The following is a 26,070-nucleotide window of genomic DNA, read 5'->3' as shown; positions in this document are numbered from 1 at the left end:
TGTCACATAGGAGAGTCAAATTCCCTGAAGTGAGCTCAAATCCTGCATCACAAGTGAAAGTTGTGGTAGCTCCATCTGTGACAACTGGAGTTGGTGTATCAGCATTTGCAACTGTAGGAGCAGGATCATTGCAGCTGTTCTGAGCTACTGTAACCTAAGAAAACACATCAAGGATGTGAAATAAAGAATCAAACCTTCATGAGGGCATTTAGGTAATCATAAACCTTTAAATAGCTATGTGGATTTGGTAGGCTATATGGAAATTTGAACTTTGCTCATAATCATATTGCAGTATGAGACATTTTACCAAGGCTGAGGCTATTGACATCTAATGAAGAATTTTGTTTAACTATTGACAGGATGTTCCTGTCAATAAGATTTTTGCAACAATTAATTATGACAGGGTAACCGTAATTCCTTAACCTTTGCCAATCTAAGACTAAATCTAAATGTTAAAATGGAGGGCCCATGTTTGAGAAGAGCATGAACCCATGCATCACACTTATCAAAAAGAGTAGGGGTCCCCCGGTATGAGTGGATCAAATAAATCTGGCTGGCTATGCAGCTTGTACTTCAGTACAAACCTGGTGTGTTACGCCTTGAGGCAGGTAAATGCAAATTGCAATAGAAACAAACAATGTGTTCCATCATGTAGGTAAACCAACTTTTCATAGCAATGCATTGAACAAATGCAAATAAATAGCAGCAGTAATGATTACATAACATGAGGGAAAGATGAACATGGCCTGGTCTTTAAGTAAACTTTAACATAGGTGTGAAGTACTTATTGTGGACATGTGAACTGTTTCTCATGGGTATGTGAACAGATATATCAAAGTCCAAGTTCCAAATGGGTGAATGTCACAACAGGCTAGCCATTAATTCCTGTCTTATCATATTATAATGATACCGGTAACACTAATTGTGCTGATTGTAGCACTAAAATCAATATAATTGCTGTAAGGAACAAACTTAGTTCTATCTTATCATAGTACAATATTGCACACTACTAGTAGGTACAAAAGTAAGTAAGCTTTAGTGGTCAGCAAGCAAGCAAGCAAGGAGGTCAAAAATCTTTTTCTGGCTTCACCTGGTCCAAGGTGCATTTACACCTTTAGAAAGAGCATTATACAATATACATAACATTAACAATCATTAATGTTTGGCTTTTGCCTATCGGTCCTCGAGGAATGTGTTGACACACAGGACGGTTTCTCATCCACATGGGGTAAGTTCAGTACATCTGTGGAATGCACGTCATCATAACAGTTTGCCAAATATCGGCAAAAAATTTAGATACAGTAAATCCTAAATGTTTGCAGTGGTTTTATTTTTGCCAGGACCTCTTACAGCAAAATCATTACACTGTGAACTTGTGTTTTGTATTACTTAAAGGTTGGTGTTACTACAGAATTGTTTCAAATGTACTGTGAAAAATTCCTTTGAACTCCTAAATTTACATTTTGACCCAAAAAATAAAAGAATTTACAGTACTAGTATATCAAACATTTACATCTAGTTACAAGCATCTTGAATGCAAATTAAGGTATCTGTGTTATTTCTACAATTCTGTCAATCAGTGATTTACTATTTGCCATCATGTTCTTATCACACATTTCCTTGATTCTCACAATCATAAACCTGCCAACATGAAATATTGGAGAATAATTACATGATAAGATTACAATATCTTACATTTAGTCCTTTAAGTCATCTTCTTAAAACATTTGGTCTATGACCCTTACGATGATAGAAAACAAGTGGAAGCGTTGCCTAAGGTGGGTCCAAGCAAACATTCAGGACACTTCGATTCAGCTATACAAACATCAACAGGTAACCTCATGATTAAACATTGGGGACATACATATAAAACATGGGGTCTATACAATATTCATACACCTACCTGAATATTCACAAGATGTAGCAGCGCTACGTAAAAGCCGGCAAGCTTCATGTCGAGAAGTAAGGACGAACAAACTGGGTAAAAACCGGGCCAGCCGGGCTTCAGGTTGGATCCAATGTACCGTAGGAATCCTCAGAAATTCAACTCAGAGTTACCGCCGTTTTTTTCACAACATAGCGCCTTAGCGGACACAAAACAAGCGAAGAGGAATGTCCTTCGAGTCCTGAGATGTCTATCTACAAGGCAGGCGGGTATTACTTGTCAAACGAAACGCGGATTTCCGTATAAAACCAACTATAAAGCGGTCTGAGCAAACAAGACAACATGATTTCTATCCATAGAACTCCACTTCCTTGTATGCAAATAAGGCGGCTCCATTCAAATCTACGGGGGTGCAAATATTATCACTTTTCTTGTATATCATAAATACTGACAATGTATTGGAGAAAATGGAATAATCAAAAAGCCTTTCTAAGCTTTTATCTTTCATTTCAATAATCTTTAAGGGAGTAAAAGACTTAAATTCTCCAGTTAGAAGAAAATCAACGTACTCAATGGAACGGTCCATGGGTGTAACTTTTTTGGGCACGTATGATCTCGATCCCAGGACAGGATGTTTTACATTCGCCGCGCCGAAGCCAAAGCCAGCTTTCTCTCCCAAAAAGTACATATCTGAGTACGTATATCTCACTAAAAAATCCTAAACTAGACAAATATTGAAATAGTGGTCAGCTTGAAGTGTTTGGAAGCGTTTACAGCGTCAGCTGCGTAGAAAGGCTCTGGGTACGAGTTAAAACACCTGTATGACGTAGTAGGGCGTGACCGGTGTATGTTACCTGTCCCGAACACTCATAGGGCACAGTCATAGTCATAACATACAGCGGACATTAGGACTTTGGGACTGGGTATTAGATGAATTAGCAGAAAACATTGGGAAGTTAGACAGACAAGGTGGAGTATATCATTATGGTGACTTGTAATGCTATAAGTATAACTTATTCCGTAATTTCATTATATAGGTTTAAGATTGTAAAGGTCAGTACTATTCAGTTTTTGCTGCAAGGCAGATTTGTTCTATATTTCCTCAAATAAACCAATTACTACTTCTACTAGTAGTATTACTACATACAAGTAACGTTATATCACATGAAGTTTGATTTTTTAAAATAATTTTTCTCCAATCCTAACACATTTCTGTGCTTAGAAATTGATATTGACATTAAGCAAACAATATGGAATGTCATCTGCAGCGGGTATATTAAATCAGTTAAATTTGATTGAGTAAGTATACTGCTAATCGATGCCAAAGAGAACTAACTGTATACTAATCGATCATTACTTACCATTTATACTATTGACTCCGAGTCATTATATTGAGCATGAGATTTGCATGCACCTAAAGGCTAGATTAGCACATATTTGTCCATCAGACAATAGTTCCTCCCAGTCAAAATGCTGCTATAATAGACATAATAGATTAATAGAGGTAGTGTATACGTATCCACAAATACAATGGAACGTTTTGTTAGGACTTCCTTTATTTGTTGCATAAGCGTTCTCCTTCCCGTTACAAGCCCACAGCTATGTCAGTTATAATAGAAACAGAATGCCTAATCTCCAAGCAGATGTTGGGCGCGCGGCAATTAAAGGCGTTCCGATTTTCTAGCTGCTCTTTTTATTCTGTATCAAAATTAACCGTTTGCTTGCTTTTCACGGTGAAGTTTCTTTTAGTTTTACTTTTTCGTGATCCTTTTTACTGATCCTTTATACAGTCTGTAAATCTTGAGTGGTCTTATTTTCACTTTTGATATCTCCACCGCAAGTTCAACATTGCGAATATGCGTTTCCAGTGTATAACTGTATTTGAAACAACAAAGCTATCCATCTATAAGGAACATCCCACACAAAACACCCGTCCCATGCTCCCATGACCTTCTAAAACTCCACTCCTTACCGATAGTAAGGAAGGAAAAAGTGACACCTCTGATTGGTAGCCCACAGGTGCGTCTTGGAGGCTTAGTCAAGGCTATGGACCATATATCTCAATAAATCTGCATTGTTTACTGAAGCATTACCCAGAGGCGACCTTCAAAACAGGTGCCGTATAATCACAAGCCCTTTAAAACGGGTAAAATACTATATACTTGGAATTTTACATAGGGTGCTTATCAATAGAGGGATCTGAAAACCACAGCAAAAATGTGGCGTCAAAGTTTCAGAGTTCAACATACTTTGGGGGACCTTTACGCACGGTATATTGATGACTGGCATTTAGCTCTAATCTCCAAGAAGATGTAGGGATGGACAATCGTCTTTTCGTATCCACTATTTTCACACGTAACTATCCCAAGACACATAGGACAATCAAAAAACGTTATGTGATTATCCATCCCAACGTCTGCTCGGAGATTACATTTCTCCAATCATGAACGTGTTTGTGAACACTCCCAGTCTCACGGTCGATTGAACATGAACATGTGATCATGGTGGGGTGATAATTATAGACATATAGTCCAACTAAGGCTAGGACTTTGAATCATTCACACTAGACAATGTTGACCCGCCCCTGCTGAATTTGCTAATGATACAAAACCATAAGTTCTTCTAAAGTGCAATAGACACCTAGCTTCTCACTTTGCAAATACCATACCATGATATCCATCCACGACTTCTCGAGTTATGCTTTGCACAAGCGCAACAACAAACGGCATCGAAAATATAATCTTCTTGGCAAAGGTCCTGAACATAGAATTGTTTAAGACCCCTTCAGTCAGACAGAGGCTGCGACCGCTGAGCGATCAATTTGCTAAACAAATTTCGCAAACAACGATCTTTTAAACGTTTTGTGTATTTCGTTGTCTTGCACCATGAACCATGTTATTATATCAATGGTCCTTCAACGGTCGCTTAGCGATCCCAGTCCTGGAAAGGGGGCCCTGATTGGATTTCGCGATTTGGGTCGCGTCATGACTCTCGTCTTATGTTGTAGGGAAATTACTACCCACTCATTACGTCAGGGGCAAGTGAACTCGTCAGTAGGACGGACGGAGCTCCGTGTTTCCGCCGTAAGGATATCCTAGTTCTAGTGGGAAACGTACCGGGAAACGCTTCCCACTGCTACGAGCAGGATGTAAGAGCCGCATGTTTTATCTAACGATTATAAATATCTTCAAGCAGATACTGCGGGTGTTTTGTCATTGATTCGTTTCCTTATGTTACACACTAAAGTTATCAATAAATGTAGGGAGATATAGCGGGTGCGCTTAGCTATTGATATAATCATTAAGAGCGATCAGTAAGAATGTTGATGTACATGTATCCCTATTTGCAGAGTGCGTAGGACGTTAAACTCCAATATTCGCGATCGTTTACGATTGTCCGTATTCAGAAATTGTGATAAAGTCTGAATAATCACATAAAAACATGCACGATATTGGATTGTCTTTTCACAATGATTAAATCTTTTTATGCACATGAATTTGTAGAACATGCAACCGTACAAGCCACCGACATTTACATTACTAGTGTCTGCATGACGTTGCCGCTATTTCGGGGCACAGGAAAGATGTCGTGATCTTAGTATTATCCAGACAGTTTCCTGAATATTGACCTTGGCCAAGAAGGTTCTGTTTTCCTGTGTAGTTTGTGGTCGGGTTTGTGAACAACTTAAGTCGACTTGAAGCTGTGGATGGATCCGTATATAGTATATAGATAGGTGTCCGCAAAATGAAGACGACAACTTCGATTGTGGGCCCCCTAGTGACTTTCTGTAGTACCGCAGCAGAAGTCCCTGATTTCATATCTTTCAGCCGTGTTTCAGCATTAGACTGTGCCCGGCATAGTCCAAATGAGCACTGCGCTCAGACGAGCTTTGGACGGACACTGTACTTTCCTCAGTTATGTGTGTTGTAAACAGAGCTCAGCTCACAGTCCACCCGACTCCACCGTGAGAAAATATGATCGTCAAAACAGGGCGGAGAAAAATAACTTGAACTTCCGTCATCCAGTTCTTCATTTAAGGAACTCGCAAAAGCAATTTACCTTCAAGTGAACTTTACTTTAGCTGATGCAACATGGCTTTGCCCTTACAATTATCCCATGTAAGATTGAGAGATTGAGTTAGAGACTGCGCAAGTGGGTGTCGGCTTTCTGAACACCGAGATATCGATCGAGATAATTAGATTTTCCAGCTTTACGATCGAGCTTTACGTGCCATATGCGCCATGGAATTCGATTCCTGTGACTATTTTACCACCGAACGGCGCGACCGTACAACAAAAGACGAACATAATGCCTAAAAGACTGCCACCATAAAATACAAACTGGCTCTGAGAATAGTAGCTAGTAAGCACACGACACACGGAAATTAGTGACCCATAGCAAGATTCAGATCTTTTCCTTCCTTCCCTTTTTCTCGTCACACGGACAAAACACGCTCCTAAAACTGCTGAGATTAGTAGATAGAAAGAACGCTTCCTGATGCGAGTCTAGTCCTCAAAAATAATTTCTGTTCCTGAAACAGAAGTCGTTTTATATCTTACGGCGCGGTCACATTCGTCGTAGGTCGTCATGAGATCTTGATCTCGAATGATTTTCAAGCGGACTGTGAAAGAGCCAACCACTGAAAAAGACTTAATACAGCCTTCCGCAACAGGACAGCTAAATCTTGAACGACACATGTATGACCACCCCAAGAATGCACTTCGTACGGTGAAAGTGACCGAGCCCTTCCTGAAACAATTGTATCTTATAGGTAATCTGGTAGCCCGCGCCATTTATTGCTGAGGTATTGTTGACTCTCCGTCGCAGCGAAAATGAAAGAGGTTCAGGGTCCTTTTAGAAAGGAGCATAGCAACACGGCAGGTGAACTTAACACAACCTGTCGCCTCAAGATACGTCTTTTAACACACGACGTTATTTCAAGTATGTACACCTGACCAAGTTGTGGTGTCGGCTTACCTCAAATAGGCCGCAAACGCTGACAGCTAGGACGGCGCACGCCCACCGAGTCAATTTCTTCCCCATGTTGTGTCAGGATCACGGCCAACCTTAACTCTCCCCAGGTAAACGCGTAGTTCACAAGACCCTTAAGGGGTCTTAGTGGACAAATGGTGTTCTCGACAATACACCTGACGATTTATAGGTCTACCTGGACGACAAAACGATTGCTCTACTCTGTTAATGAAGAATGTGTGGACTCAACCGACAAGGAAGTTCCGTGAAAAATGAACCGAGAGTGTTAGCCCCCGAGGCAATAAACACCCTCCCTGCACGGTAAACTTTGTTCCTCTTTATGCAAATGAGGTACTCTAAGCCTGTGACATGTGACGGTGTATTGGGCATGGCAATGAACGTGACTGTAGTTGTTAAGACAAAAAAATCGTCCTGTAAATTCATCACCTAAGCTGTTAACTCTATATTGGGGGAATTTCATTAAATAGAAAAGCTTGTTTTGTACCAACAGGACGAAATTTCATGGCTGATTTCTCAGAAGGCCCGCAGGGCAAAAAACGATCGGGGTTTAGAACAACAATGCCAGACCTTTGACCGTAAATGTGTGCCAACCTTTAGAATAGAATGTGTTTACTGTCATGCAATTTCTTAACAGCTGAGTTCTTATGACTACAGTCAGTTTTATACTAGACCTGGACGTGTTGCTCAAGCAGGGGGATTTGTCCAGTACTAGTATCATATTGATGAAACGTGTTAAAATTCATTATCATCAAATTCTAGTCGTCTCTATCAGGCTTCTTGGGATGCAGTTAAAATATTATCAATTGGCCAAATTGGGAGACAATATGGCAGATGAATTACTCGTAGTCAGCCACAGTTACGTGTTAGCAGCCTTGGATTACTAACATGTCACCATATTGTAATTGCTACATTTTGCAGCAGCCTATGGAGTCTGGTAGAGGCTACCATACGAGGCTTAAGACATAATGTTTTAATGAAGATGTAGAAACATCAAAGTTTGCAAATAGCTAACAGAAATGTTATGGTACAATTTCTTGTACACATTACCTTGTCAAGTTTTGTAAAGCTTATAACGTTACTTGAATATGATTTATTATATCAAAAAAATAAATCATGACTACAACATGGAGAAAATAGACACAAAACACATTTTAAGCAGCTTTATTACTGCATTTTTGCTGATTAGGAATTGTTACACAGGCACAAACTCTGGTTATCATTCTTTATAACATATATTTGTATGTGACATCAAGAAATAGAGATATTTGTCATGTCAATATTTATAACGTATTCAAAAAACTCTACACATTAACAGTATACATCTGTAAGTACATATAAGTAATTCAGTATCTTGCTTTACAAAATCTTGGGATGATTTACATAAAATACATTGCAACATAACATAAAAATCAGTGACAAATGCTGAAATGATGGTAGTACAGACAATACTACAAATTTGAATGTGTAAACATTTACACACATTGTAGTAACAGTATTATAGTACATTCATGTAAGCAAAACTTTGATTAGGTTGCTGCACAAAACTTGGAGTGCTTGAAACCAAAAAATCCAATTCCGTGAAGTTTGACAACATTGTATGGTAGGTTTAGTCTCTACCAGACTTAAACTACACTGGCTATAGGGAGAATATTTGCCAGGGGAGGTTGACCACCATAGAGTTTCACTTGCACATGCAGTTACCCTTATTGTGGACTGACTCTTCTAGGCAACTATTCAACCTATTTTTGTCGAATTCTACTATCCATACCCCTGTAGGAAGGCTGGGTGGAGACTATAGTAGGTTACAGTAAAACTTGAATGAGACGGAGATTTTAATTTACCAGTTTGGACCAGGCAACATTTGTAGTAAGGCACTATTGGCATGGTTACAAAACTACATGAATTGTGTAGTACATGGGCAGATTGGGAAATATATATATCAAGTATTTCTTTACAAGTAGTAAAAATTTAACAAACTTTGTCTTGGCATCAAAATATCTACATTTCTTTCTTATTTTCAAGATGATATAACCATGTCTTAAAAAACATGAAAAAATCACTTTTACATTTACAACATCGGTGTCAACCTTTGGTTATCCACCAAAGCTTCCATGTCGTGACTTCTTTGCATTCAATTTTTACAAACTCTGACTAAAGAATAATGTGTACTTTTTCTACTCAAAGTCAAAACTTCTCTTTCAGTCAAACTAGTAACACAGTGCAATGGAAGACATTTCCTTTTGCTGTAATGTCTGTCCTATTGGAGACATTTGCTTACTGATTTGTGCAATTCTTTCCAAAATTTTCATTTAGAATACACACAGATGGAAAATACAATGGCCATATCAAATCGTGCTTATAGCAGCCTGCTCAAGACGTGTACAAACTCTGCAGGGAGGGGCCGTTATAGCCACACACAGTGAAGTTTGCATTACACAGACTAAAAAATATTTCCTATGTGCTGTGTCAATGGTAAGGCACTCACAGGTACATTTGTATCAATCAATTTGTACTTTAACATTAGGGATCCAAGTTCTTTGATTGCCAGTACAAATTTGGCACTACAAAGCACTTCTAGAATGCTACAGGTTAAGTACTTTAGCTTTTTTCTTTTGAAATTGGTACTTAGAAAATTCATCCAAAGTGAAACAGGAAATGGAATCTATTTGCATTATTCTATAGTCTTGGCACTCAACGTTATTCAAATTGTTTAAAAGGCTGACACAAAACAAAAATGTTAAGTAAAAATTTACAGCTGAATCGTAAGCAATAGTTGATTAAGTATTTTGTCATGGGCATGTGGTTTAAGTCACTTCTTTATAAGTATATTCTGCATTCTTATCAGGCAAATCCAATTGTCATGAGTATATTTCATAAATATATATTGTATTATCAAGGCACATTATTCATGTGTCAAATATTGTCATCTTTGATATCATATACACACTTCTGATTATTACAATGTATTACTTAAAGAGACTTGCAACTTGCATAAAAACATCTACATCTTTTGAAGCAGAAAACATGTACAAATCTTACTACAAATTGTGCAAAATACATGGACCAAACACTAAGTAAAACAGGGAGAAGTCTTGGATTGACAGTTCATCTGTGTTGCTACAAATCATTCTGAACCAAACTTGCCAAAAATTTGATTTACCAAAATTTTGAAATGTCTATCAGTAAGTTTCTAACTCTAGTTTTAGTGAAGAAATGAGCAATCCTTCACTTACTTGAAAAGACTGGAGTCGGAAAGTAAAAAATTTGGGTAAGTCAAATTTTCGTCATGGAAATTCAATTACAGTTCTTTACTTCAGAGAGAAGTTTGCTAAAGAATCAGTCCTAAAGTTTAGTTGTACATGCCGTTGATTAAATAGTCAATTTTTGAGTAATGTCGTCTCTGCCAGCTCTCGTACCATCTCTTTCCGACGACAACAACCACCGCAAACAGAAACAGTAGTCCGAAACACATGGCCACAATGAGAGAGCCGTAAGACGACTTTCCCAACTTGTCGGCTGCTGACATTGACTCATTTCTGTGGGCGACTTGAGGGCCTAAAGAGCCCTGCGGAACCAGGCTAGCTTGTGTTGTTGCTTGATCATCTTTAGATGCGTTTCCAGGCATCAACTGTTTAGTTGTAGCTATTGTAGGTTTAGATGTAGGGGTTGTATGAGGCTGTGTATCAGCTGCTGTAACATCAGGGCTCTTACCAGTGCTGCTTGGTTTAGTTTGAGCTGAAGTTGCTTCAGGAGATGGGTTGGTCTTGACAGTAACAGCTTGCGTTTTCCTGGACGTAGTGGCGCTTGGTTTAGTACTGGGCACAGGGCTAGGAGAAGGCTTCTCTGTTGGAGGTGGATTCGTAGGTGGTACGGTTTGGACCTTGGTTGTTGGCTTTTGCGTAGGAGCAACTGTAGTTGGCTTGACTTCCTGTGCGGCTACTTCTGACGTTTTGCTTGCTTGAGTAGTTGGTACGATCTCGTCGACTTTGCTTGCAGTCTTTCCAGCAACGGTGGTAGTGGTGGTCTTGGTGGTTTGCTTCTGCGTGAAGGTGTGAGTTGCCAGTGGTTTGGGTGTGGTGGTGGTTCTAGTGATGGTGGTCAGTTTAGTTGATGTCTGCTGTTGTTGTTGTGCAGCTGGGTTAGGTTTATCGGTTTGCCGTTGTGTACCGGGAACAGGTTGTTCCGTCGTGTGTTGCTCTGAGCCAGGGTTGGATTGTTCAGTGGCTGATATCTTTCCATGTGTGCCAGGTTGTTCTGTAGCTGTTGTTTCTTTATGTGCAGCAGTACTAGGCTGTTCAGTGGTTAGTTTTGTTGTAGTGGTTTCTTCCTGCTTCTCGGAGAACATCCTCTCGTGTGGAATAGCATTTACCTCTGGGGACTTGGTACTGGCTGTTTTAGTGGTCACAGCAGGTTTTTCTGTAAGGTGGTGAAAGAAGTGGGGAAATATTGTGAGTTATTATTGAACATGCTGTTACAGTGTACATTGTACTTTTCTGAATATACAGCTAAATGTTATGAATAAAATAGCTTCATGTCTTAGAAATTCTAAGGCATGAATGATGAGTTCATCTATGCACATTCCTCTCATAGCTTGAAGTTGTTTAATGCTACTGTCTTTCTTTGATTCCTCTCTTTGCTAATTCAAACAGAGTAACAGAACAGGAATACCCATGGACAGAGTCTCAGAGTTTGTAAAACGGTGATGGCTTTCTCTTTCTGGAAAAACAAGTTGACTTATGTTCTTCGTTACCTTGGCATATCTTTCCATCAACTTGTTTAAAATCTTTTTTTACACTATGTATCAATTTTTAAATCATACAATGTTCACTAGCATATTTTGTCAAGTTGATCATGTTTGTTATAAGCCATCATTATACTTGTTGATGTTTTGCTAACAATAAACAAATAAGAGTTATCTACCACCCAAAATCACAACCGTAGCATGTCCATTTCATGAGATACAAAAAGTTCTGCTGCATTACTGTAGAAAGCTGCTAGGGGGCTCTGATCATTTCTTTCTTTTGCTTACCCCTACCAACATACCAAATATCATAAAAATCCATTCACGACTTCTCAAGATATGCTGTTCACACACAAATTAAACAAACAAACAGACACACAGCCCCCAAAACATAACCTTCTTGACGAAGGTAACAAACCTGTGGCAGTCCCCCCGAGTGCCTCTGCCTGTGGTATCCCCCTGCTGATGATGGCCAGCGTGTAGCCTGCTAGGTCCTGGTACACGCAGGTCTGGGGGTCGGGACAGTTGATGTGGTAACAGTTGTCCATGTTCTTGTCATTGTGGTAAACAGCTACAGAGCACTGGCCTGGAAAAGACACATGAATGTTGTAAACTGTTTGAAGACTTTATCAGAATTTACTGTTACGTTGTCTGTAGTTACTTTACACCTTTTAATTCCAACACTGAATGTACTGCCCAATAAAACAGGTCTGTGAGGGGAGCTAACCAGAATATAATAGTAGTAGTATCGGATATCCAGTATTAGATTATTACTAATATTACTGTACGAATATGTCTCCACTGGTTGATATGAGAGTATATCTTCACAGCGTGAGGGATGCATATGAGCTGCCATTTATAGATAAAGTATTTAATTCTTTCCTACAATCTTAAGATCCTAAGTAACTTATCTTATCTACAATCTTAAGATCCTAAGTAACTTAGGATCTTAAGATTGTAGGAAAGAAGTGATTACTGTATGGTAGCAACACTAAGGTTTTATGTTGGTATAGGACTTATGATGAATCCTCTGCCTGTAGAATACTGACAATAAGTTATGAGACAGCAAATACCTACGAAAACTGATTCATGTATGTCTATGTTGAATATATCAAATAAAATATGACCATTTCATCACAGGTGTGCTTGTCTCACCTGCAGTGTCGTTACAGCAGCTGTGAGAACAATCCTCAAGACTGTCAGATGAGAAGGAGCTCAGGAAAACGGCCCCGCCCAACTCCTTGGACTTTCTCAAGTTGATGATCTTGCCGTCCGTGAAGTTGAGGGAACACTGTCCATACTGCACCAGCTCAGCTGCAGAAGCTGCACCGATGGTCAGCAGTAACAGCAGCAATCCTGGTGGTTTGGGATCCATTCTGGGGGGGACACAAAAATATGGTATTACACTTGGGCATTTTTTTGAATAGGTGCATTGATGCATCAAAACTAAACATCTTGCAGGTACACAAAAAAACATATTGATGTACAACATAAAGTAGCAGGTCAGTAAAACCTAATTACAAAATTTACAGCCAAACCTGCCTAGGCCAAACCACCTTTTCAACGCGACCACCTGGCCATGGCGACCGCTTTTTCTCGGTCCCGAAAATTTTCCCCATAGGCACAAGCATTAAGCTGCCTGCCCAAGGCGACCACCCGTCCAACGCGACCGCGACCACCACGAATTGGGACCGCACAGAGCATAATCCCTGCTCATGGCGGTCGCATAATTTTCAAGCGTGTGGTGACATCGGATCATTTTGTTGTCGGATTTCACGGAAATGTTTTCAAGACTTTGAAGGACAAAAATAAGGACAAAATATATGGAATAGCAATGTTATAGCATCGATTCCTCCATGAAGTGTTTTAATAAAACGCTCCCCCTTCATAAACAAATTGTTAAGACAAATGTTTGTGATGTTGTTGTGCCTATCGTTATCTTATAGTTTACCGAAAAACTCAGTTCGGTTTAAACTCAATTTTCAAAAATGTGTCTGTATCTTACTATATTCCGCCGAAAAATGACTTCGCGGCGGGCAAAACATCGGGCGAGAAATGTTGTTCCTTGGTCCCGACGCCATCTTGGATTTGGCGTGGCCCGGATTTGGCGTACCACGGATTTGGCGTACCACTGACCTTTCTAAACACGATGCTTTTGTGTATTAACATTTACGAATACTCTAGTCATTGATGAAAATTAATATTTTTATCTTCTTTTTATTTCCATGAATCTCACAAACCTTTATTGGACGCAGTGCGTTCTGCTGCACTGACTTACCTTTTGATGCGGTCGCACAGAGCTTGGCGGCGCGGCGCGACGAAATCACACCGTTCCGTTTCATCTTTCGTTGTCAGATCGAAAACTTTTTGACCCTTTTATCCAGCGGTCGGCGCCCCAAAAAAGGCTGGGACCAGCAGGTGTTTTCTAGGGATTTGTCTTAGGCCTTAAAACTTCGATGATGTGTGCGTGTGTGTGTGTAATATTAATGTAACGTGTGAATGCGGGAAGGCGCTGCGAGATCATCGTGGCAACCATTGTTTTGTACGCAAAATTATGACGAAAATTTGTACACGATGTAGCGGTATACAATTATGACAACGATAACGGAAAATGTAATTTTTGTAGGATCTGTCAATGAGAATTGAACCTGGTGGGGGTCATGCTGTCTTAATTCACATAATTTTCCATCCATTTACGTACTGTATTTGAAAACGTCGCCCTGGAAACATGTGCGTGGAATCCTCTTCATGGCGACCACCTGTCCATCGCGACCAATTTCACTCGGTCCGCCGGGTGGTCGCCTTGGGCAGGTTTGACTGTACTTCTTCTGGTAGTACAGTAAGGCTCAAATTCAAAATTCATCTTTGGGAACAGGTGTATCATTTTACCTAATCTAAACAAGTAAACATTCAGAACATATAATAAAGTAGAATGTCAGCGTGTCATTACAAAACTTGCTGCCTCTCTTCACAGCTCGAATCTGAAATTTTAGTTAGCTCACTCCAAACGTTTGAACAAGTATTAACAAAGGTTACGTTACTTTTGTTCTGACACTTAAAAGTTAAATTAGGTGCACAGCTCCAATTTAGAGTGCAGGAAAGTGCATATGCATCATTAACATTCTCAAGGGGTTGTCATAAAAAATTCTTCTTTTAGCTACTGTTCCCTTTTAAAAAAAATGGAAACAGTTTTGCTTTATTTATTTTCTTTTGTCAAAATGAGAACACACATTTGTTTGGTCTGCACTTTCTGAACTACTACTTCCCTCTTTCATGTTTGTAATGTTAACAAAACGTTAATAACATTCACTTATACATGTGGTACGTATAGGTATACCAAAAGAAATTCCATATAAACAACTACAATCATGTAACATGTCCTTTGTGATGTATACCCACAACAAAATCTGAACTCACCTTTAGTACAAACTATGTATACGTTCCTACAATTATGGTAGACTAATGCATACTTGTGCTTTGTAGAGACATACAAAAGCCCTTTCACAGGGCAATTAGGTGTGTCTGAGCTAACACTTTGCTATTTGTGCATACCACTCAAGTGTGGTTAACAGGGCCTAAATGTATGTGTCAACCTGTACCTAAACGTGCAATACGTGTTATATTTTCAATTCATGCTTATCATAAACTTATCCAGAATTTCATATTGACATTTCCTTTGTTATGACTCTTGCCCTTCCGTATAAGGATTGTCATGTTGAGGGTACATGCTACTGTTTGTTTACATGAGTCCCTTGCAGTCAGAGTCATAACTCGTGCATGGCATGACACATTTCCTACATGGCAGAACTAATAGTTATTCCACAGTCTCGAGTTTGCAAAATGCTCTTGTGCAGCAAATGTTGATATCAGCAGTATTTGTTGTCAAATTAAACTAAATCCATTATCACTGTAAATTCATTTACATTCGAGGTGATGTCACTTTGTGGTAGGGGTAAAAAGGAGTTGAAACAGCTCTGTAGTGCAGTAGCCATACAAGGGAGACATACAATGTAGTCACAGTGTCATGAATTTGTGGTGAAGAGGTCATCGTAAAAAAAAAAACACTGCAAAAGTTTTAAGATTTACAGTATATACTGGGTAGATGGCCAAAGTATCTAATGTATAAGGGAATTCCTCATACATTTAGTACTTAGTTATACTGTATGTTTCTAATATACAAACTTACTGAAGGCAAAACCCGCCGCAAGGTTTCTTTTTTTATCTACTTACTGTACTTCAAATTCACCACAAAACAAGGCTCATAAGGGCGCCACTCAAATGTTTTGGGTTACTGGACTGGACCGTGATGACAAATGTTTGTTCACCTTTGACTCAAAAATTTAAGGTTGTACCCATCAGGGAAGTAATCACCTGAGGACGATTATAGTTCTTGGAAAGAAGCTTTCAGCATCGAACTGGAAGAAGAAAGGGTGATTTGCTTCGATGGAAGTGGCAAAACGTGTCCTAACTGAGAGGGTTCGGAGTGTTCTAATGCACTGTGAATAGTTAGCATTTGAAAGTTAATGGCAGAACAGACCAGAAATAGGAAACAGCAGAAAGCCAAAGTCAACAAGATCAAGTGCAGGGTTCTCGCCAGGGCATTTGAGCGTTGGGGGCCCTTATGCTGTGATTTGGATCCCCTATGCTGTCATTTTGGCCCCTATTCTGTGTTTCAACCAGCGTAGGGGGGAATTTTCTGTTGTTTTGATGCAATAGTATAAATCTTTGGCTTTACAAACTTTAGCCCTCAGAATGCAGGAAATAGTGTCTTTGAGAGTTTTAAAGTTCAAAATATCCAGGGGTAGGATGCCCCAACCCCCCCGTAGAATATTTCAGCCTGCAGCCCTCATCCTCACACCTGTAGCACTCGTCATACGGCTTTGCCGTTGCAAGGATGCCCCTACCCTGTGAAAAAATCCTGGTGAGAACACTGAAGTGACTGTGAGGTTGTAGCATATCATAAAACCAGTAACTAGGCTTGACACATGAAAACATACATACATGAACTAAGAATTTAGATGATATTAAATTTGTTTGGTTAGGGTTTTTGGGACCAGTTTTTGGTAGCAGTAAGTGGCTGTGCATTGAGAGTTAGGCTTATGGGATCTAGAGCATGGTTGTGTCTGTTTGCACTCAAAACTGGCCTGCCCGCAGAAAACTTCCTTTCCTCTAGATCTTCAATCGCAACTGAGCCTTACATGTATACATATATAAGTATAACACAATAACACTACATTGTATATACATATTTCGGAAAACTACTGTAACTTCTCCCTATTTTCAAACCTTCTTGCTTCTAGTAGTTCTACCTTAGACTATTGGTTCATGTATTCTTAGCTTTATACTAATACGCTATAGATATATTACATACATCCCTTTAAAGAAAACTAACGTAGGTTACGTTCATATTTTCAACCATCTCTGCTTCTACATGAGAGACCTCTGGATTATAAATTCATCGCTCTATACTTTTTTACATGATGTCAATCATTCTTTTGATATGTAAATTAGGCAGCACCAGCTGGCTGTAAGTGCTCCCACAGAAAGTGCAGCTTGTCCAAAGAAATGCAGTCACCCGAACACAGCTATTCTTGCAGTATAGGTCAACACCAAAGGCATATCCTGTACTGAACGGATAATTTATAACATCTATTTACATACAGAATAGTACCTATGTACTACACAGTACACAGTCTTACAGCTTTTCTTTTTCTGTAAGTCAACACCAAAGGCATATCCTGTACTGTATGGATAATTTATAATGTCTCTTGGCATATGGAATGGTACTCAAGTGAGCAACAAAAACACAATCAAGCTTGCTGTACTGTGTTTTCTTTGAAGCCACCAAATTTGCAATGAGAGTGAATAACGTAAAAATGCAGTGTTTTCTTTACAATGTACATGTGAATCAAAATTATGTTTCCAATACACTGTACAATATCATGTAAGAATCCCGTCTCATTAAAAAAAGCCAGAGTATCACATCATCAGTGATTTTTTGGTTGGGATCAAAAAATATGCCAGTTACAGTAGGTTTTTTATCCTAGAGCCCACTACTAGTAAGTGTTTTGTATGCAGTTGACAAATATATCATTTGTTTTGTTGCCTAGATGTGTATCCAGAGGGAGTGTATCCTGCAATGAAGGTGTCAGTATGTCAATATCATATACATGTACATTACATACATGGGAGCTGTGGCATAAAATGCAGATTTCAGAATAAAGTGTGACTGGTAAATTTGAATGTCCCTAAACTAGACTAGACTGTCAGAAACTACCCACGCACATTGTGAGATCTGTGCTCCAAAGTCCGAAGACTTATAAAAGGAGTATGTACCTTTGCACCCTTGATCAAATATACAGTGTGTCATATACTTGAGTTGCCTAGGAAACACATGAAGCTTCCTTTGTGTCTTCAAGACATAAGCCAATATGGCCTCATCTCCATGGTGTACATGGTAAATTACCTCACAAAACATCCTATCTGTAATACTTGTCAAGCTTTGTCTATGATTTTCCCTTTTTGACAAATGCAACAGGATGCAAATTTCAATAAAGAAAACTCACCATTTTACCTTCATGGATGCTGATATACTATCTATAAATAAGTTTTTTCAACTTCTTGGGCATACTTTTGCCACCCCGATGGCTATGCTAACACAAAGAAGGCTGAAAGATGATCTATGTACTGTTAATATGAGTAATTTGTTGATGAAAGTTAAATGTTGGGGTGTTCAGATTATGGGGTTTGCAAATCCATTACAAAGACCTTTGACACGGTTATTGTTTTGCTAATTATAGACTTGTTGACAACAGCTGTTACTCCTTTTTAAGCTAGTAGAAGGACAAATTTTGATGAAAAACATGAGAGCTTGCACATAACATGAAAGATGATACCAACACAACCTATCATGCACTGTCCACTACTTCCTGATTATGATTAACATGATGCTTAACTTTTTTTTCTAAAATAAAAATTATCCTGAAAATCACAAAGAGCTACAGACTATGTACAGCAAGGAAATAATTAAGGAGGTATTTGAAACATAAGTACTGTGGGGATAGTATAAAAAGGTAATTTACACACAGGAAAACAAAATATAGCGACTATATTTCTCTAACTCGCATGTAAAACAAATATAGACAAACAAATCACTGCATTTGCCACCCGGGCCAGCCTTGTGTAAACATCGTAAAGATATGGTCACCACTCCACATTCTGACGCATTTACAGGGCACAGGCCAGACTTACAGCATGTCAACGATGTCACAGCATCTTAAACGATCGGCAACGATGTTATAATTGTGTAAAAGCAAGACTTATGTTTACGAATGAAACCTGAGCGCAGATATCTTAACTTTATTTGAAAAACAACGACAAGCTTGTGGTGGTTGGAGTTTATAGGAGCCCAAACTCCTCCAGTGAAAACAATGAAAATGTCAACGATGCGATTCGTAAGATATGTTCCCTGGGTTACTCACATCTTTTGATGGTGGGGGATTTCAACTTTCCTGAGATATCATGGAAAGACGGGGGAGGAACTACCAGCTCCAAGACTAACGAAGCACACAAATTTCTTGAAGCTACTCGGGATGGGTACCTGTACCAACATGTCAACAGTGCTACTAGATTTCAGACTAACCAAGAGTGCAATGTATTGGACCTTGTTTTTACAAATGAGCATGGTATGATAAGTGAATTGACAATGGAGCCTCCAATTGGTAAAAGTGACCATGTGGTACTAAGATGTAACTTCAACTGTTATGCTCAGACAAGACAAGCAAAGACAGAGTCACGGAGATACAACAAAGGTGATTACAAACAAATGGAGGAAGATCTTACAATAGACTGGCATGACACACTTAAAGATCTGAACATTGAGAACACCTGGGAAGTTTTCTCCAACTTAGTTACACAGAGTGCCGAAAGAAATATACCAAAAGCGAAGCCGACAAACAAAAGAAGAAAGCTCTCATGGCGGAACAAAGCTGTTAACACAAAACTGAACAACAAGCAAAAACACTGGAAAAAATACTGTGAGACAAGGAAACAAGAAGACTACAGAAAATACGCAAAAGCACGAAATCAGGCTAGATGGGCCGCAAGAAAGGCAGTGAAGAAGTACGAGAAACAGATGGCCAAAAATATCAAAACTAATGCAAAACTTTTCTGGAAATACGTAAACGCCAAATCAAAAACTCGCTCAGGTATCCCTGACTTGAAGGAAGGAACAACAGTGGCGAGAACTGACCGAGAGAAAGCCAAAGTTCTTAATGAATTCTTTGTCACAAGTTTTACAAGCGAAAACACAGCACACATGCCGAAACCAACGGCCAGGTATTATGATGAAGAATTAACAGATGTCGAAATTAGTCTTGAAGAAGTGAAGCAAAGGCTGAAGAACATCAACCCTAACAAAGCAATGGGTCCTGACAATATGCATCCTAGGCTTTTATATGAGCTTGCAGAGACGTTGGCAACTCCTCTTCAAATAATGTACTCTAATTCCATAAACGAAGGCAAAATCCCCAACGACTGGAAAATTGCCGACGTCACACCGCTGCACAAAAAAGGATCTAGGAATACCCCAGGAAATTACCGCCCCGTCAGTTTGACATCAGTGGTGTGTAAGGTACTAGAGAGTATTGTTCGGGATGCCATAGTAAAACATATGCGACATAATAATCTCTTCACGACACACCAACACGGATTTATACCTGGTAGGTCAACAACCACCCAAATGCTGGAATGTATGGATAAATGGACAGAGTGGCTAGACAAAGGCCTGCCAGTAGACGCTGTCTACTTAGACTTTCGTAAGGCCTTCGATTCGGTGCCAATCCAGAGATTACTAGCAAAAGTACAAAGTTATGGAATAACGGGCAACATTCTGAAGTGGATTAAATCCTTCCTACAAGGGAGAAGACAGAGGGTACGGGTAAACGGCATAAGATCGGACTGGGCAGCAGTAACTAGTGGCGTGCCTCAGGGAAGTGTGCTGGGTCCGGTGCTGTTCTCCTTGTTTGTTAACGATCTACCTGAGACTGTGCAAAGTGACCTAAAGCTTTTCGCGGACGATACGAAAATTTACCGTCCTGTAGCAAAGGTTAACGACTGTGCCGTCATACAGAAAGATCTACATCAACTACAAAGCTGGGCAGAAGATTGGCAGCTGAACTTTCACCCTATGAAATGTACTGTCATTAGGTTGGGAAAAGGTCACCCTGACTTTGTATACACTATGACGGACAAAGAAGCAAGTACATCTTTGAACTTCACACAGTTAGAGAAAGACCTGGGTATTATGGTAGATAAGGACCTGAACTTCAGTAATCACGTAGCTGCAATAACCAACAAAGCCAATCAAGTTGCAGGACTTATGTGGAGAACCTTTGAATTTGTTGACAAAAAAGTATTCTTACTCTTGTACAAATCTCTAATCCGCCCACACTTGGAATACGGGGCACCAGTGTGGTCACCATACTCGTGGAAACTAGCTTTTGAGCTCGAACAGGTTCAAAAGAGGGCAACAAAACGTGTCCCTGGCCTCAGGAATATGACGTATGAGGAGAGACTTAGAGTGTTGGACTTACCAACTCTAGTCTACAGACGTATTAGGGGAGACCTGATCAACACATACAAGTTCATCCATGGAGTGTATGACTTGGAAAGCCCTTTCGACTTGATCGAGGAAACTAGAACTAGAGGACACAGCTTACGTATAAAGAGGAAAACATCTAAATCCAACAGAAGAGCACACTTCTTCAGCGTCCGGGTGATCCCCTGGTGGAATAGCCTACCCGAGACAGTAGTGGTTTCTCCCAGCATAAACTGTTTCAAGGAGAGGCTGGACAGGTTCATGCGGAAACACAAGGTGTACTTTGACTTCCGAGCTCTAGACAACCCCCACAAACTGGAGATGACTGTGACATAAAAGTGAAGAGCGGCCTAAAATGGAACCAGCCGATTCCTACCTGGCCGAAGAAACTCTACTCTACTTTATTTCTGTCCAAGGCCACGTCTACAGAACGCCGAACGCCCTTTTAGTTTTACTGTATAACGGGACTTGAAACTAATCTTACGGTTGATACCATGGCCATACGGGCCTCGAACCGAACTTCCTAAGAAAAGTAGACATTGATATGTCGTCGAGTATATGTAAAATGGGTTGAAGATGGCTCTTACCTTTAGATTTTGAGGAAATAAGTCCAGATTTTGGGCGACGTTCTTGGTGTTACCGCACTTCCGCCATCTTTCTTGGGACTAGAAAGTTAGCAGCATATTGACGACTTGTAGATTCGAGTTGACTCTGCGACAACTTGTTGCCTTCTTTTGATAACAAATGTTGATTTCTCTCGCCAATGAAAGTTCAGAAAGACTGAATATGGAGCAAATGCCTAGTATAGAGCCCTTGAAGCTGACTTTGACGCTGCATGCGGGCTTGGAATTAAGTCGCTTTGTGTTTACTCTAGAGTGACGTCACGCATATCCGGGTTGCGTGTTTGCAGGATTTGCTGGTGTTGCTCCAAGCAGATGTTGGGGTGAAAGAAGGATATTTGGAGAAGTCACGATCATGCTCCGCCCAATACTGCTTGGAGATTACTGAAGGAAAATAACTCCTCGGCTCATTCGTTGCCAATACAGTAGTCGTGGCGACTAACGAAGGGAGTTTTTTCTTGATATTACATATACTATGTAATATCAACTATAATAATAATCAAGAAAAAACTCCCCTCGTTAGTCGCCACGGCTACCAATACAGTATCATCGAAGAATATCAGTTTCCTACAAGTAGTTAGAATTGTTTGAACTGAGCGACTTTATATTACTCTCCGAGCAGATGTTAGAATGTTAAGCTCCGGCTTGTCCTGGACGTTTTTATGCGTTTTCCTACAGGAGACTTGATTAAATTCAGGCTATACATGTACATGTACATAGAAACAGGGAGATTGTTGAACGAAGTCATTTTATTCGTCAATCCATTTTTTTCTGTGGAAAGTCTCTAAAAAAGCATTCTTCAGGAATACTTTTCTGACTCAGCTTCAGTAAAATACCACAAGATAGCCACAACTGCATTCTTTAAGGATTTCGTTTTTATTATATTGGAATGAATGAAATTTTAACAGTAGAAGAGAAAGGCGTGTGGCGTACATGCATGTAAAGCACGCAGAAAAGCGATAAAACTGAGAAACTTGACAGAGACATATTCATATTTTATGATGTCTTTAGCGTTTATCCATTCTGTTGGAAAATCTGCGACAACATCTTTCATACCCCATTGTACACACCTGCAAATTTTCGATCTATTTTGCGAACGTCGTCTTAACAACTGTCAAAACATGTGACAGAGCCGCGTATGTCACTTACCCAACGACGCGCTGTTTTTCATTACGGACTGAAGACAGTATCGTCTCATCGGACGCACGGACACGCGTGTTCTTCTGTACGGACTAGCTTAAGACAACAACGTCTTGAGCAAACTGAAGAACATAAACTGAAAAACAGGTTTCTCTGTACGATTTGAAGACAGTGCCGAAAGTTTTCGTCCGGCGAAACCGACAGACCATCGACCCAGGCGAGCGCAATCGCTCAGCAACAGGTGCGTGTGCGGGCTGCAAAACATATGACAGAGCACGGACACCGCGTGTTCTTTTGTACAGACTGAAGAGACTACAACGCCTTGACCAAACTGAAGAGCATACACAGTCGTGTTTCTTTCTACGGATTGAAGACAGCGTTAAAAGTCTTCGCTTCGTCCGGCGAAACCGACAAACCATCGACCCAGGCGAGCGCAATCGCTCAGCAACAGGTGCGTGTGTGGCCGTCCACATCAAACCGAGAAGACGGTGTTTTTTTTTGTCTGTACCGACCCAAGAAGAAACGGTCTCGGCTTCATCTGCAGAGACTGACAAACCATGGACCCAGCCGGGTGTAACCGCTGGCGCGGTTTTCTCACCGCAGGAATCACCTGTTGGCTGCTACTTGTTGCAGGTAACGTACTCATATACGTCGCGGTGGCGCAGTGGCAGGGTGTTTGGCCCCAGAACCCAGAGATACCCGGGTTCGAATCCGGGGTTCCCTGATATGTCCCGTTGACGTTGTGCACTTGGGAAAGGCATTTTACTCAGGTGAAATTGAGTACCTAGCTTTGGTTAGGGACGTCCCTCGGATAGGACGTGGAGGTCCCGTGTTTGAGGAGAGCCACACCTCGAGAACGTTAAAGAACCCACCGCACTTATCGAAAAGGAGAGGGGTCCTTCTATTCTCCAAGCAGAGGCTTCGATCGAGAGGGGTAGTTTTGTCCGGGAGAGAGGAGAGGAACGTTAAAATCCCGGACAAAACTACCCCTCTCAATGGAAGCCTCTGCTTGGAGAATAGGGTCCTTCCCGGTGTGAGTGGTTCAAAACCTACGGTCCTATGTCCTACATGGGTTCTCCCCAGTAATAGCCTCCAGTTATAGTTGAGCAACCCTGGCATGTACAATTGTACATGCTGAACCAATGAATAAATAGATAAATAAACATAAAGTGCTACTTTATCTTGTGCACCACACAATGTTATCTACTTGTTCTTTTGCGTATAATAAAAAAAATGAGTTTCCGTGGGAAATGAAGAATCCTTCAAGTATGATCCCTGGTCATGTCTGTAAGTTTTTGTCCAGTAGCGAGAATGGACACCTTAAAACTCGTAGCAGCAAGTGCCCTGTGGATATCGCGCACCGAGTAATTTATATGGAATATGACACTGCGTATTTCGGTCGCTTTTTCTAAATCGCACGCGCGAACTGTCCGCTCAAGTTTATTATACCGTGGATGATTTGCAGAATACTTTGGTCTTTTATGAGGAAAGTTTGCAAATTGTATGACTATGAAGTAGACTCTACCAGAAGGAGAACGACTCAAGTGAACGATGATAGGTCATCCGGGCACAATTATTCACCACAGACCTTAGTACAAAGCTGTTAAACATGTGAAGAACTTGCATTGTTCTTTGTGCAAGAGCTTAATATCTTTCTTCAAATGGGTAAAACATTTAGGTCTGTCGACGTTTTTTGAAAATGGCGTTTTGAAGGAATGGAACGGCATTGTGTAGTGCTAAGTTAGGAATTGATCTCTACAAAACCTATATTTCCGTTTCCAGAACGAAAATGGCAACATCTCTTGCGAGATAAACCAACCGCGATTTTCCTATCAGACTCAAACGTACTATAGCATCAAGACTAGAACATTTTCGGCAAATCCTGTCTTTTTTCTGCTGAATATAAGATTTTTATGTCACCGTAGAAGAGGACGTCATATTGTTTAACCGCGTAGGGAAAAGTGTAATTGTGTTTACTTTATGTATTTGTACTGGCCGACAGGGCCTTCCAAGGAAAATAAAGGTTTACTACTTAACGTTACTACTACCGTTACAAATACAGTCAAACGTGTACAAGTGACTACCTATTCGTACATAGGACCACCTGCCGATGATGTAAAGCACATTCGAACCTGTACTGGTGACCACCTCTACATAAGGACCACCCGGCCATTGATATATATATATACAGTCAAGCCTGTACAAGTGACCACTTCTACATAAGTACCTCCTAGCCATTGATATACAGCTTTGCAAGTGACCACACAATGACTACAAAACTATTGAGGATGCATGGAGGGTTTTCGTGCGTGTAAATCCACGGATCGGCTCCCAGTGAGTAACGCTATGCTCAAGTCAGGGATCAGAAAATCAGTTTCTTACTCTTTTTGCCAGAATGTTTCGGTATCTGTTAGACATTTCGTGCACTCTGTTGGGCAAGTTGGTCATGATTCCAAGCGAGGCAATACTACTGCCGCCACAGCTGGGCGTTCCAAGTCACATCGCGGCCCTGTGTGTAAACAGAACGGTCCTGAGTCGACTCCGGCTGAGTCCGACACCGGGTAAAACGCGTGTGTAAACCCCTGCCTGCCTGCCTACGTGCAGGCCAGAAACTGGCCCCTTGCTTTCCAGGAGGATCCTCCAAGCAGTCCTGTACCTTGCCCCAGCCTCTGCTTCCCGACTGTTTAAACCCAGCCACAGTCAAACCTGCATGGAGACCACCTGGCCAGTATTACCACTTTTTGGTGGTCTCTTAACATATAACTTTTCCCGTCAGTACAAGCATTAAGAATGCCGTCTATAGTGACCACCTGTCCGCATAGACCAGATTGTATCGGTCCCCGGAGTGGTCTTCTTGGCCAGTTTTCATGGCCGATATAAAACGACCGTCGCGTCGGGGTGGCGCAGTGGCAGGGTGTTTGGCCCCAGAACCCAGTGATACCGGGTTCGAATCCGGGGTTTCTTGATTTGTCCCGTTGACGTTGTGCTCTTGGGAAAGGCACTTTACACGACTTTCCCCACTTCATTCAGGTGAAAATGAGTGCCTAGCGTCGGTCAGGGACGTCCCTCGGATAGGACGTTAAATGGAGGTCCC

The 26,070-nt window shown here is 40.6% G+C and overlaps 1 protein-coding gene across 1 annotated transcript; it reads right to left on the bottom strand.

Annotated features, from left to right (window-relative positions):
- Positions 1-8,022: 8,022 nt before the first annotated feature.
- LOC136421704 (uncharacterized protein C11orf24-like) lies at positions 8,023-22,070 on the bottom strand. The gene is made up of 4 exons (XM_066409187.1): positions 21,804-22,070; positions 12,774-12,994; positions 12,037-12,204; positions 8,023-11,293 (listed from the first exon to the last, which is right to left on the bottom strand). The coding sequence occupies exons 2-4, from the start codon at positions 12,991-12,993 to the stop codon at positions 10,227-10,229; spliced, it is 1,455 nt and encodes a 484-aa protein (XP_066265284.1). The 5' UTR covers position 12,994; positions 21,804-22,070; the 3' UTR covers positions 8,023-10,226.
- Between the last annotated feature and the right edge of the window lie 4,000 nt (positions 22,071-26,070).

The sequence above is a fragment of the Branchiostoma lanceolatum genome, chromosome 16 (genome assembly GCF_035083965.1).
Source record: "Branchiostoma lanceolatum isolate klBraLanc5 chromosome 16, klBraLanc5.hap2, whole genome shotgun sequence".
In the NCBI taxonomy this organism is placed as follows: Eukaryota; Metazoa; Chordata; class Leptocardii; order Amphioxiformes; family Branchiostomatidae; genus Branchiostoma; species Branchiostoma lanceolatum.
Note: the sequence above shows the minus strand (reverse complement) of the source record. Positions and strands in the feature narration are given on the sequence as shown.

Excerpts from the sequence above, each read along its gene's own strand:
- LOC136421704 (XM_066409187.1), bottom strand. The coding sequence starts at position 12,993 with ATGGATCCCAAACCACCAGGATTGCTGCTGTTACTGCTGACCATCGGT. Across the intron at positions 12,205-12,773 it reads CTGCTGTAACGACACTGCAG|GCCAGTGCTCTGTAGCTGTT; the intron begins GTGAGACAAGCA and ends TGTCTTTTCCAG. Across the intron at positions 11,294-12,036 it reads ACTCGGGGGGACTGCCACAG|AAAAACCTGCTGTGACCACT; the intron begins GTTTGTTACCTT and ends ACCACCTTACAG.